The 12,390-nt window shown below is 37.3% G+C and overlaps 4 protein-coding genes across 5 annotated transcripts; 1 reads left to right on the top strand and 3 right to left on the bottom strand.

Annotated features, from left to right (window-relative positions):
• Positions 1 to 820: 820 nt before the first annotated feature.
• On the bottom strand, positions 821 to 4,017 carry LOC110847641 (thioredoxin). 2 transcript variants are annotated; one of them, XM_035849763.1, is made up of 5 exons: positions 3,539 to 4,017; positions 3,244 to 3,471; positions 2,013 to 3,163; positions 1,583 to 1,935; positions 821 to 1,510 (listed from the first exon to the last, which is right to left on the bottom strand). In XM_035849763.1, the coding sequence occupies exons 3-5, from the start codon at positions 2,488 to 2,490 to the stop codon at positions 1,037 to 1,039; spliced, it is 1,305 nt and encodes a 434-aa protein (XP_035705656.1). In that variant the 5' UTR covers positions 2,491 to 3,163; positions 3,244 to 3,471; positions 3,539 to 4,017; the 3' UTR covers positions 821 to 1,036. The 2 variants fall into 2 exon arrangements, with proteins under 2 accessions (XP_035705656.1, XP_021950313.1); XM_022094621.2 differs by lacking the exons at positions 821 to 1,510; positions 1,583 to 1,935 and having other exon boundaries at positions 3,042 to 3,163; positions 3,539 to 3,778.
• A 43-nt stretch (positions 4,018 to 4,060) lies between these two features.
• LOC110845629 (hemocyanin F chain) lies at positions 4,061 to 8,224 on the top strand. Its single transcript, XM_022092084.2, has 15 exons — positions 4,061 to 4,268; positions 4,341 to 4,613; positions 4,692 to 4,909; positions 5,000 to 5,244; positions 5,301 to 5,457; positions 5,537 to 5,665; positions 5,728 to 5,871; positions 5,958 to 5,985; positions 6,078 to 6,187; positions 6,260 to 6,478; positions 6,570 to 6,705; positions 6,782 to 7,043; positions 7,122 to 7,140; positions 7,230 to 7,412; positions 7,479 to 8,224. Exons 1-15 carry the CDS (start codon positions 4,205 to 4,207, stop codon positions 7,836 to 7,838), a joined length of 2,547 nt encoding a protein of 848 aa, XP_021947776.1. The 5' UTR covers positions 4,061 to 4,204; the 3' UTR covers positions 7,839 to 8,224.
• Positions 8,225 to 8,352: 128 nt separating this feature from the next.
• On the bottom strand, positions 8,353 to 9,684 carry LOC110846375 (agrin). Its single transcript, XM_022093097.2, has 3 exons — positions 9,419 to 9,684; positions 8,819 to 9,341; positions 8,353 to 8,711 (listed from the first exon to the last, which is right to left on the bottom strand). The coding sequence occupies exons 1-3, from the start codon at positions 9,504 to 9,506 to the stop codon at positions 8,426 to 8,428; spliced, it is 897 nt and encodes a 298-aa protein (XP_021948789.1). The 5' UTR covers positions 9,507 to 9,684; the 3' UTR covers positions 8,353 to 8,425.
• A 516-nt stretch (positions 9,685 to 10,200) lies between these two features.
• Positions 10,201 to 12,384, bottom strand: LOC110846681 (uncharacterized protein YbiU). The gene is made up of 7 exons (XM_022093504.2): positions 11,835 to 12,384; positions 11,582 to 11,619; positions 11,326 to 11,518; positions 11,136 to 11,258; positions 10,919 to 11,069; positions 10,565 to 10,822; positions 10,201 to 10,484 (listed from the first exon to the last, which is right to left on the bottom strand). The coding sequence occupies exons 1-7, from the start codon at positions 12,232 to 12,234 to the stop codon at positions 10,298 to 10,300; spliced, it is 1,350 nt and encodes a 449-aa protein (XP_021949196.1). The 5' UTR covers positions 12,235 to 12,384; the 3' UTR covers positions 10,201 to 10,297.
• Positions 12,385 to 12,390: the final 6 nt, after the last annotated feature.

Genomic DNA, 12,390 nt, shown 5'->3' with positions numbered 1-12,390 from the left:
AGTAAAGCATCAAGAAGACGTTTATTCGGAAAAGGATCAAAATGGATTTACTTTTTCCTTTTCTTGAGAAAAATTGGGGATTTATAAATGCGATGGGCTAATAATCATGAATATCGGTAATATGCAAATATCTCGCTTAACGATCTATAGTTATAGTGCTTTATTAGTCGTCAGCACGGTGACGTGACATTGACGGATTCCTTATCTGGACTCAGAATTTAGAGAGGCTTAAGTAACCTCCAGTGTTTGAATGTTCCCAATTTGCATATTGCTAAAAAGTCCTTTCACTTTTCATGATGCGATGTTTTGAGTGGTGGTGGTGTAGGTAGGTCGAAATGTCATTGTCGATCATACATATGCGTATTTTTATTGTAGTACAAAGGGTGTTATGCATTGCTACACACAGCCCGATTGAAACAGGAAGAGCGGTATCGACGGAGCCAGAGCTACACACTCGGGAAACTATGAGCATGATTGATAACCATCTCTCATCAGAGCGAAACGCTGATTCATCATCACACAAACGTGGAATGAATGTGGCTGTGGTTTAAAAGGTCTGGTCTGGTATGTATGCAGGTGAAGTTCAACACATTAAGTATTATGCAGCGACATGTGAAAGCATTCTCACCTGTCTCAATTGTAATGTAAATAAATTCATGGATCAACAACACTTGGCTTAACAATAGTTCATTTAAGTTAGGCGTGTAGGATTACCACGTATCCATGTACATTACATTACAGTTTGCCGTGTTTGTGCGGTATGGTGGAGTGATGACTCAATACGGAATTGAATACAATTGTTAATACAGTCAATCCTCGTGCAACTTTATTCTATTTTAAGTATATAAGTAAATACACATGTTACGACTCTCTGAATCAGTGAGAATTCAACTTCCGTTTTCATCCAGGCTATTGCATAATAACAGTAAAAAACATGTATAATTAGGTATTATTATCAAATTCCCACTTGAATGGACAGACACAAGTTGGGTCTGTTATATAAATGTATAGACTTCCTCATTACGCATGTAAAGCATTACGTATTCGAGACAGCAATCAATAAGGAAATCGCATAGTTTGACCAGACCGCATACACCATTAAAACTGACGGTTTCGTAATGTAGGGAAATGTCCCGATCTGTACTCCAAACGGTTTCAAAGCCTTAATTTGTTTATTCATCAATCTGTTTCCGAGTTTACTTTTCCCATTATTCATGACTACGGCTGGACAGTTAGCAAAACGGTGGAGGAATTCACACGAGCTGGAGTACACGGATCCCGAACCATATAACAAAGCTGTAAATACAATGAGAAGGAACGAGCATGCCATCGGGAACAAAATATACTCGACGATTGGAGTAGTCTCCTTGAGTCGAACGGACCCAAAAAATGTTAAAATCGACGTCGAAAAGTAGAGGAACATGGTCATTGGGTACACAAAAGTGGTATGGGCATGGTTAAAATATGCATTTAGAAGCTGCAGTTTCCAATAATTTCTTAGCGCCCTTGTCTGAAGAACAATTTGAAAAAATGATGCATAAATTTTTGCATGAAAGTCTAAATAATTTACGCATAAACTCACATCTCGCATCCCACCCAGAAGAAACGCTCTCCTCAACATGTTCACCCAGTGGAACGTGACAGCCATGTAGGTTGCGAGATAATTGCAAAAGAATGTAATTGATCCAGATGTCGTAGCAATGGTGTAAAATTCGAAAAGTGCAAAGCCCACCAGAAATGGAAAGGAGTGATATTGTGGGTCCAAAAGTGACGAGATGAATGCTGGCTTGTGTGAAAGAGCTAAACCCATAATGGAACCACAGGCAGCGAACGATACCACCATAAAGTCTTCCACAAGCATGAGCACTTCCAAAATTGTTATGTTCCTCCATTTCGGTTTTGATTTCACCGAAATTTTGGTTGATAAGATAGTATCTAAATATATTTATTTGTTGAATTTCTTGATGATATACACATTTACGCATTTATTGTGTATTTATATATGCACATACCCTCAAAATGTCTGTCCAGATGGATCATTCCCATGAAGAAGAAAACTGCGTCTTTCTGTTTCAGGACGGTATTGATATAGTTCCCCACCGCCCACAAGTAGTACAAACCCCATAAAAAGGTCCAAAGAACGTCTACTATGCTAAAGTGGGAGGAAGAGCTCAAAAGAGTGACAAGTCTGAGGACGAGATAAATGGAGTAGATGCTTCCCAATAATACACCGAAAGAGAACCTCAAGATTTTTGTCTGTTTCCTAATTAGTTTTAGTGAACTGTTCCCATCATCCCACTCGCAAATGATGGATTGTGTAATTTGTCTCCAACCAATAAACCGACGCAGTGTGGATACCGCGTTGGGTGTGAACATCTTTCCGGATAATAAATCCATTTTTGAATTAACTTTTTGGGTAAAAAAATTGCAAAAACTGTGTGCACACAGAGTAAATATTTTCACTCTGATGGTGAAAAGCTTTGTGTACATATCTGCTTGAATCTGCCAGCATTATTCATTAAAGCTTTGACGAGAGGCCCAAAATTAAGGAATAATACACAGCGAGGTTCGAAAGTTTTGTGTCAGCGATCAATTTGATTATGCATAGCCACGACATTTTCATATATTGAGAATTGTTTCCTCAAATTGGTAAATTGCAAATTCGGCAATCATCTTCATCTAAAATTGATTACTTAATACTTCGTCATGAGCTTCATCGCAATTTACGAGCTGTCACGAGGTGTATTTCAACGGTTATTGGTCCAATTTCCCAATTTTGTTAATTTCTGTTTACATGCATCTACTAAATCGTTATCCATCACTTATTTATTGAATTCGTCAAAAGTATTATCGTCGTTAATTGAGATATGAATATTGATAAGCATGCTAAATATAATTACCTTTATTAGACATAAGTATTTTGGTGAAGTTTAGTTGCATTTCGTTTCAGGAATAAAAATTGGGTTTCTTCAAATACGCAAGCAGCTTGGGCATAATTATTTAAATATGACCATTTAATAAACAATTTGCAGCAAAATGGGTCAGATTCAGGCTGATTTTATTTGGTCCCATTTTCCAACAACTTTTAATTAAGTTTCTCAATAATTTCTCCAATTTGATTTAACTCCTCCAGATCGGCTCCTCTCACTTTATACTCGGGAATCTATACATATAAGACGACCACAATGATGTCTATACTCATTAATCAAGCTACTTATGTAGTCTGATGCCGAATATGCATACCTGTTTTGAATTACGGTAAAAGTGGAAGGTGGGATACTCGTAAACTCCAAGGTTGTCTGCGACATCAGTCATATCTGCGTCAACCTCGAGAAAATCACAATCACCAAATCTGGAACTCAATCCCTGCAGCTTTTCCTCAATTCCTGCACATTTGTCGCATTCAGTAGCAGAAATGCAAACGATCACCAGCTTAGCTCCAGCTTCGTTAAGTTTCTTCTCGAAATCATCCTAAGCGACAAATTATGGGATTTATTAGTAATGAATTGGTTTTCATTTTGTTAAGTACCTAACGTACCTGGTCCTCAATTTTATGTGCCATTTTCCACTAGTAGTAAATGTCACGAGAGAATGAACCAGAAATATGGGAACCGTACAATGCAGTTATTACACTAAAAATACATAAAGGAAAATTGGCGTGCCATTTTGTGCACTCACTTATCTAGTATAATCTGCTGGCATATTATCTCTACACAATGCATTAATTATCTCGTACTTGAAATTAATGGCATGTTATATAATAAATAGATTTGTACGTTACACATATACAGCATGCATCTTTGTAAAACTACGATATTTTTACAAATAATTACTTGAAACAATTAACACGTACATATAGTTTGACATTTAGTTAGGTATCCAACATTTGTGAAATTATTTATGAAAAGCCGGCTACTTAATTCATACATACGTTATGCCATTCCCATCAATATGATTATGTAATACTTACGCTTGACATTTATAAAAAACTTGTGACCCAACCCGATAATAAACATTCTAAGAATTAAGATCTTTGAGTATATTTCTCCGTAATCTACATATTCAACTTAGTTGTAACTCAACTCATAGGTCATGAACTATTAGATTTTGCACGAACTTTATCAGTTCATACATTAAGCCAAGAGTTTGTCTGGGTTTTGGTGCAGTTTACATTTTCTCAAGCTCCGACATAGAAATACTGAAGATGAGAAGGATAACTGTCGTGCAAGTTGTTGTTTTTCTAAATTTCCATCAATGCTTTGGTCAAGGTAACTCTATTTACTACAACACGTAGAAACCTCAGCAATAATGAGTAAATCTGACATTAATTGCCTTATTAGACGCTATAAATTCCGAGTGTCCTGCACCTCCACCGGTTCACGAGGAACTTGATGAATTGCTCCTCCCACAATGTGGTTCTCCAACGACTATTTCAACTACTCAATTTTGTCAGAGCGAAACGCCTCAAAATCTGTGCACCGCAGAAGAAGAACGCATCGATAGGATTGTTTCAGGAATAGTGGGTTGTCTTCAAGATATAAGACACACGGCGGCATATGACATGAGCACTGAATTTATGAGCATTGTCGCCAAAATTACGGACACTCTAATGAGTAAGGTGGAACATGCAGCCTTACATAATTTCCCATTCCCATGCAAGTAGTTAATTTGATACAATGCTCGAATTTCAGAGGAAAAGACAGCGAACGACATGATGTACTTGGCCAACCGGTTGAAAGAACATCCAAAAATGAACTATAGACTCTGGCTTCGCGCAATGTTGAGCGCTATCGAACGACGACCAGACGATTTTAAAGGATTTCAATTTCACCAATCAGTCCAAGCCATGCCTCACTATTATTTGTCTGCTAAAACTTTGGACACTCTTAAGAATGCTCGAGATGAGGAGGTATGTAAAAGTACTCACTCAATTGGTGTGAATTTGTACTCTAGTTGAACTGATTCAGGATAAAATATGCATATTAACACATTTTGCTAGACTTGCACACTCGTGGATGAATCGGAAGGTATTGCAAATGCGGAAGAAAATCTACTCTTCTACTTTCGAGAGGATATTGGAATAAATTCGCATCACGGGTACTGGCACGCGATTCACGGTCACAATCGGAAACCGGACAATAAAGATTGTCCTACTGATGGATCTTTTCCAAATGAAGATACTCCTTGTCACGAAGACCGACGAGGAGAATTGTTTTACTATATGCACCGCGTCATGCTGGCAAAGTAAAAATTAAGCCATAAGTATACGTACATAGTTTATCTAATTACGAAATATGCAGGTATCACACGGAGCGACTTTCCCACTGTCTCCCACCTTTGTTGCCTTTTCACCTTCAGATTGGTGGTGTGATTGACAGTGGCTACATCCCTCATTTGGGGATTAGGCCAGAAAATAATATGCAATGGGAGAAGAGACCTCCCAATGTTCCACTTCCGGTACAATCTCAATTTCTATTAATGAATTAACTGTTTATAAATGTGTACTTAAATACGTTTATATTTAATTTAATCATAGGACGAAGTTATGGAACAAAATACTTCGAGCGACAACAAAACCTGTATTCGTTCTTTTACCAGTGTTCGACAACTGCTAGAAAATATTCTCAATATTGAGATTGCAATTCGAACAGGGGAATATGTTTCGGTAATTTGGTGGAAAAATTCGTGAATAAAAAATAGGATAAAATCCTATAATGAATTTGTTAGAATAATGGAGAAAAACGTCCGCTCACAATTGACGTCTTGGGAAATATGTTGGAAGCTTCGGGTAAAAATCCAAACGAGACGCTGTACGGATCTGTTCATAACAGTGGCCATGATTTAATTTCGAAGGCGATTACTCCAAAGCAGGTCTAGTTATTATTCATTGAAGCTCTAAATGCTTGTGTATTCTTCATTTGCATGTGTATGTAAATATGTATATTCCAATACTGTAGGCAATAAACTCATCCGTTGGAGTAATGGGTGAGGTTCAATTAAATGCTAACATTTAAATTAGCATTTTAAATACGTATGTACATTTAGTTATTAATAAATTGTCACTCATTACTAAACAGGCGATACAGCAACAGCCCTTCGTGATCCTATATTTTATCGGTGGCACTTGTTTATTGACAATTTACTTGACACACATCAACGCAACCTGCCTCCACACGAAATAGTTTCGGTATGAGATTTGCAATATGGACAGCATTTTAAAATCTGCTACTATAATAATCTAATAATATCAATCGTGTAGGTCGTGGAGGGCGACTATCCTCTTTTATGGGATAAAGTTGAAATTACAGATGTATTCGTCCGCCAAATAGAACATACTTTCCAGAAAAACCGGTTAAATACATTCTGGTCTCAACAAGTTTTTCAAATCGGAGTTCCCAAATATGACAATTCATGTAAAAAATCCAAGCTTTGTTTTAAAAATTTGGACCATAAAGATTTCGAGTATAGCATCCAAATTGTACGTTATTACTCATTTTACTATAATCTGGATTCGTTGGCAGTCTTACTTTATTCAGATAATCCCAATTTGCATTATAACTTATGTCCAGGTAAATCCAGGCTCTGCAGTTAACGGCACAATTCGCATCTTTCTCGCCCCTCGAAGGCGAGAAGATGGACAAATGCTAACTATCTTGGAACAGCGAAAGTATATCCACGCGTTAGACACTTTCAACATAAATGAAAGTAATAAAATAATACTTGACTTACACATTTCTATATGGAGTTTCTTTAAATAAATAATTTCTTAATGTTTCATTAGTTTTACCTGGAAATCACACGTACACCCGTCAATCCCTCGATTCCACTCTCACGACGGCAAGAAGTTCTGGAGGTTATCTCAGTGGGTCGAAAGTGATCAAGAAATGCGACGATAATAAGTGTGGTTGTGGGTGGCCGCACCATCTGCTCCTTCCCAAAGGTCACGAAGGAGCAGGGATGGAATTTGACCTGATCGTCATGATCACGGATGGAAACCGGTATCGGTTTTTATACAATAAACAAGAAGAAGAAAACCTTAAAGGGTGAGACTTGACAAAACAATAATGCATAATATCATATGAGTAATGTAGTAATTTTATTATCAACTCTCTCCTAATTAGCTGTCAAATGGCTCCTCTTGTAAGACATAGTTAGCAAATATATTTATGTGCACATGCATATTTCACTCTCCCTTTGTAATTGTTTTATACTTAAAACTTGCGAAATAGATTTGCGGTATAACTGGGTTGAACCGACCCTACCCAGATGTAGATTTGCCAATGGGTTATCCGTTTGAGAGGCTTCCTTATTTACTTCCTAATAAGAAAAACTTGCCTCGGAGTAAGCAAAGAGAATATGTAAAGTACATGGCTGATTATACTGAAGGATTGAGCAATATGCATCGGACAACGGTGAGGAAATTGAACATTAACCTTGAATTTGTACCATGCATATAACAACATATTGTTTAATTCCAGATTCACATAATTCACAATGATATTTTTCTGGAAAATCCCGACCACCCACTGAGTTTGGGTCGTAAGTTGCAATCTACTGGAATGCCGAAATCGTACTGTGTCAATGGGTCGCCGACCCTGGTACCTCCCACTCAAAGCACCGGATGGGATTGGTACCAACCACCACCTACCACGCCTCAACCAATAATATGGACATCACAGCAGCCTTATTATTATGATAGAAGCTGCAATTGTTACAAAACTGGGTCGCAAGCCCCACCAACGACACCACCGCCGGTGGTGTGGACCACACCGACGCGACAACCTTATTACTACGATAGAAGCTGTAATTGCTACAAAACAGGAGGTTGTTCGGGATAATTATATGAATAAAAACATTTTTAAATCCAATGAAATAGTTAAGTAATAATTATGCCCATACTTGCACAAATTGCTGTCGCCAATTGAACCTTTAAGCCAAACAAATACAAAAGACAGTTTTAAATGTATTTGTCAATTCTTCTATTATACCTTGTACGCTTGATCATCTATGCAGTTTGCAGTTATAATTTAGCATCGATGATGTTGATTAAACAAGACTCGTGACATTTTTGGTGATTAAAAGTGATTACAATGTTGTAAAAGAAAAAAAATAAAATTTCTGACCCATGGATCATTATTTTCCCGTTCATTTTTTCTGATTATGCTCCATTTTAAATGAATTTGAATTGAGAGTTTGCAAATAAACGGAAAATATTTAAATACTGTAAACTGGAGATGCAAGTTTTTTGGCAAAAACAATAAATATCGGCCAATCAAGTTAGATCTAACAGGAAGTAAGAATTACACATTTGAAATAATTTTGTCCACGTTTGAAATAAAATTATTAAATGAATAAGGTATGCATAAAATTAAGTTTATTTAAATTCAAAATCAGTTGACAATGGAAATGAATAATAAGTATGTAATTAAGCCCCTTCAATTTCATTGGACTCATCCACACAAGGGGACAATCCGCATTCTTTCACAACTTGTGTTGGAAGTTGTTCGGAAATCAGGAAATTCTTGAGACAGCCTTTAAAGGGAACTGCCAAGTTCCTGAGATCCTTCATAGCTCCTTTTCGTTTCCACATTTTGTGAGGAACGGTGCCCAAGTAGATTTTAGAACTTGGATTTAACTCCGTCGCATTTCCTGGGGAAGAACCCTCTGTCACTTCCACGTCGTCGACCATCATTACAGCGTCCTGCTCCACTCTAAGAATGTTATTGTATAATTATTGTTAAAAAAATCCGGAGGGTGAGATTAAGGAAGTTTTAAATATTTCCATATATCTAATTGCTACAACGTATGAAAAACGTACCTCACAACATTTACAGAATGCCAGATTCCATCGTTTAAGGTCAACTTTCCAGTACTGAGATATGCCGTTCCGGAACCACAATTGAAGGCAAAGCTAAGTTCGCCATCTTTTAGAAAGAGTGCAAAAAAGTCCTTCTTCCATGGGCAGGCTGCCATAAAAATCACTCCATTCTCTTCCGTTGTTCGAAACTCGACAGAATATTGAGACACGGATCGGTTGGATTGTTCGGGAGTTTGATATGTGAGGAAGGAAGGCGTTTCGTCATCTTGATCAAACATGACACCAGCTTCCATGGTCCAATTCCCTGACTCGCTACCTTCGCAAACGCTATGATGACGGTGGTGGTGATGGCGATGGTGTCGGCGGGGTCCCGGTCCTCCAAATGCGCCAAATCTTCTAGGAATTGGTTCAGTTTCGTCGTCACTTTTGGCTACCCACCCATTGCCTCCATGTCTCCAGTTCCTCCCAGCACGCGCCCAACCCCCTCGAGGCCTACCCTGCTGAATCTCGTTCCCGTCAGAATCTTGAAATTAATACGAAAATTAAGGTTTCAAAATTAAATATTCACAAAATTGGTACGAAGGTAATTATGAAAGTTACCAAATTCATCTCTGTGAGAAACTCTGCCACGGGCAAACCCCGTAGCGATGCAACAGCTTAGCAAAATCAAGGCCCAAACTAGTTTCATACTACAATCTCAAATGTATCAAATTTCTATTTTAAATTGAAAAATACTTAATAAAATCTCTTAATGCTTTCCAGACTGCAAGTGCCTAGTATTTATACCAAAAATTGTAGCTTTGAGAGAATAAACCTTAACATTATTTTTCAGCCATCCGAGATAAACAAGTCCTAGAATTTATCTACTTAATTGGCAACAGAGTTAAAGATTTGATTCACAATATTTAACCAGCATAGTCAAACACATAATCATCATGTCCATGACTTAAGCATGCCATACATACATCTGCAAGTTATTTGTTATCTCATCCTCAGTTAAACTTAAGTACAAAATACTTGACCCGAGTTTAGATTGATGAATAAATTTAGATCTGCAGCGTATTTCTTCCAGGAAGCTGGACCATTCGCCAAATTAAGTGAATTTAAGTACTTACATTTATACACACAATAACAAACTTGCCAAATGATAAAATTATTGACAAGTCCCATTCCTTGGTACCAAACTGTCTACATCGCTAAACAAAATAATCCATTTAGCTGATCATAACTGCTATCTGTATGCATCAGTTGAATAATAATTCTATGAAACTATGAAATGAATGAGAAAAATAAATTCTTTATGTGAGAAAAATATGAGAAGTTCCTCGTATTTTAAACGGACGTAAATAATTTGATACACATCAATTATAAATAAAGCGATGTTCAGTTTAAAATTTTATATCACGGTCATCATATTTATTAACTGACAACCTAGCAAACAATCCAACAGATTAAAGGAATATTAAGGTATGTACTTTCCTAAAGTCCTAATATTTCGTTAGCATATTTTCTTGCCAGCGTGACACCAATCTGACCTTCATCCTCCACAAGTTCGTCATATTTACTCCATCCCATTACAAGTTTTCCTAATTCTGTCAAATCTTCAGGGGTTGCTCGATCTGGGAAAGTTACTTCGCAATTGTTTAATGGAAAGTCATGTGGGGTCCTATGTAAACATATATTTAGCGATTATTATACGAGTGCATGTTTATCATCATCAATTAAACGAATGTGCACAGGTCTTACTCTCCAGCAATGAAAGCATGTCGCTGTCTGACTACGTAGTCGACATTCTTCGGACAAAGTGGGGTTGCCGGGATGTACAGAGCGCTACTGTCGTCGGGACTATTGCAAACCCCTTCTACGGCGTGGACCATATCACAATGCCAAAACACGCAATCGCCAGGTCCCACTTCCGGTATGGATACAACATTGTTGACAATGTGTGGATGCAGTGAAGGTAATATGTGTTGTTGTGCCCCAGGGATGGCCCCTGCCATTTCCCTATTATAGTCAATGAGTCATGCATTTTCTAAATCACGTCTGGACAATAATATGTAAAATTTTAAAATTCGACGATACATAGATCTATCTACATACTTTGAATCAATAAGGTCATCAAGAAGTGGTCGCATGATAAAGTATGCAGTTGATAATTTTATAAGGGGGCAAACACGAAGGGTCCCTTCTCCAGGTTTAACAGTGGAAAGAGAAAGAAATCCTTGAAAAGTTCGAAACATGGAACAACCCCCTGAAAAACATGATAATTTATTTCAACTTGTCAAATTTATGTGATAAACCTGAAATACTTACGTACCACTGCAATTGTATAAATCCATATTTGCACTAATTCGATGGCTCGCATCGAATGGGTCGTGATCTTCCCACTCGCCAGAAAGTATTTTGTCGAAACATTTTCTATATTCGGGATCCTCCCATCCTGACAGAAGGAACCATAAAATATTGTGCATATTATTTGAGGTTTGAGGCTTAAAAACTTGCCATACTTTCTACAGAGCCCCCGTCAATGTGCTCGTTCAGGGTGAAAGATGTGTCGCCCTTTTGACGAATACGGAGCCGATCACAATACGCAACATTGTAGGAGAAGTCAATGGCTGCAGTTGGTTCGGCGTGCCACAGGTTATTCACTGCTTTTGTTGCAAGGAGAAAATTCTGATGCGACCGTGCAGCGACTTGAGCCTGCGATTAATTAAATAGCAAATTAAGGATGAAGCATTACTAAAGCTACTTATCTTGTCAAACCTTTGACCAATACAGCTCCCAAACTTGAGGATTATTATCTAAACAAAAAATAATTAAGTTTCGTTCAACATAGATTTATTTTGTTAATCAATTAAATCCGTTAACGATCTCAAATTAGTACGATCATTACTTGATCGATTTCAGGGATTAATCATTGATCAATGAAGTTTTTAATTTTTGATTACATTTTTTGATTAAGTATAAATATTTAATTTTTGATTATTCATGAATTTATATCGGGAAAGCGTGTAACCTGGAAATCCAGCAATTTCTCCGACATGATTGGAAATATACTTTTTAACGTCTTCCTTGTACTTTAGTGCTTCGTCCACACCCAAAACATTCTTTATAATGAGACATCCCCGTTTTCTGATTTCTTTTTCAAAATCAGGGCTAAACTTTCCCTCGTTTTTGCATAGTTCGTCAAACCCTATTTGTGGTACGGAATTTGACCCCAACTTTTTTATTATGGAAGCTTCAATCTCAAACTGCTTCAGTAAACGATTCCAAGCAGAATTCAAAGTGTCACGACCAAGTTGGGAGACTATTTGTTTCTTTAATTTTGTGAACTTATCGGTCAGCAAGTGTTTGCAGTCCGAATTGAATGCAGATTGAAGATTTCCTGGCCGTTTTGTAGAAACATAATTATTCATTTTGTAATGAACAGAAGTTTTTAGATACGTATATAAAATTTAAACGTCTGGAACAGTCAAATTTTGTGATTATGTCAGAGTTCAATACGAAGCACAGACGAAATTGTAAGAATGCAAGTCTTGTGTCTGTCACATTTGAGAAATCAAGGACAGATT

This window comes from Folsomia candida, unplaced genomic scaffold (assembly GCF_002217175.1).
Source record: "Folsomia candida strain VU population unplaced genomic scaffold, ASM221717v1 Fcan01_Sc003, whole genome shotgun sequence".
Lineage (NCBI taxonomy): Eukaryota > Metazoa > Arthropoda > Collembola > Entomobryomorpha > Isotomidae > Folsomia > Folsomia candida.
The sequence above is the reverse complement of the archived record's forward strand: the minus strand, read 5'-3'. Positions and strand labels throughout refer to the sequence as shown.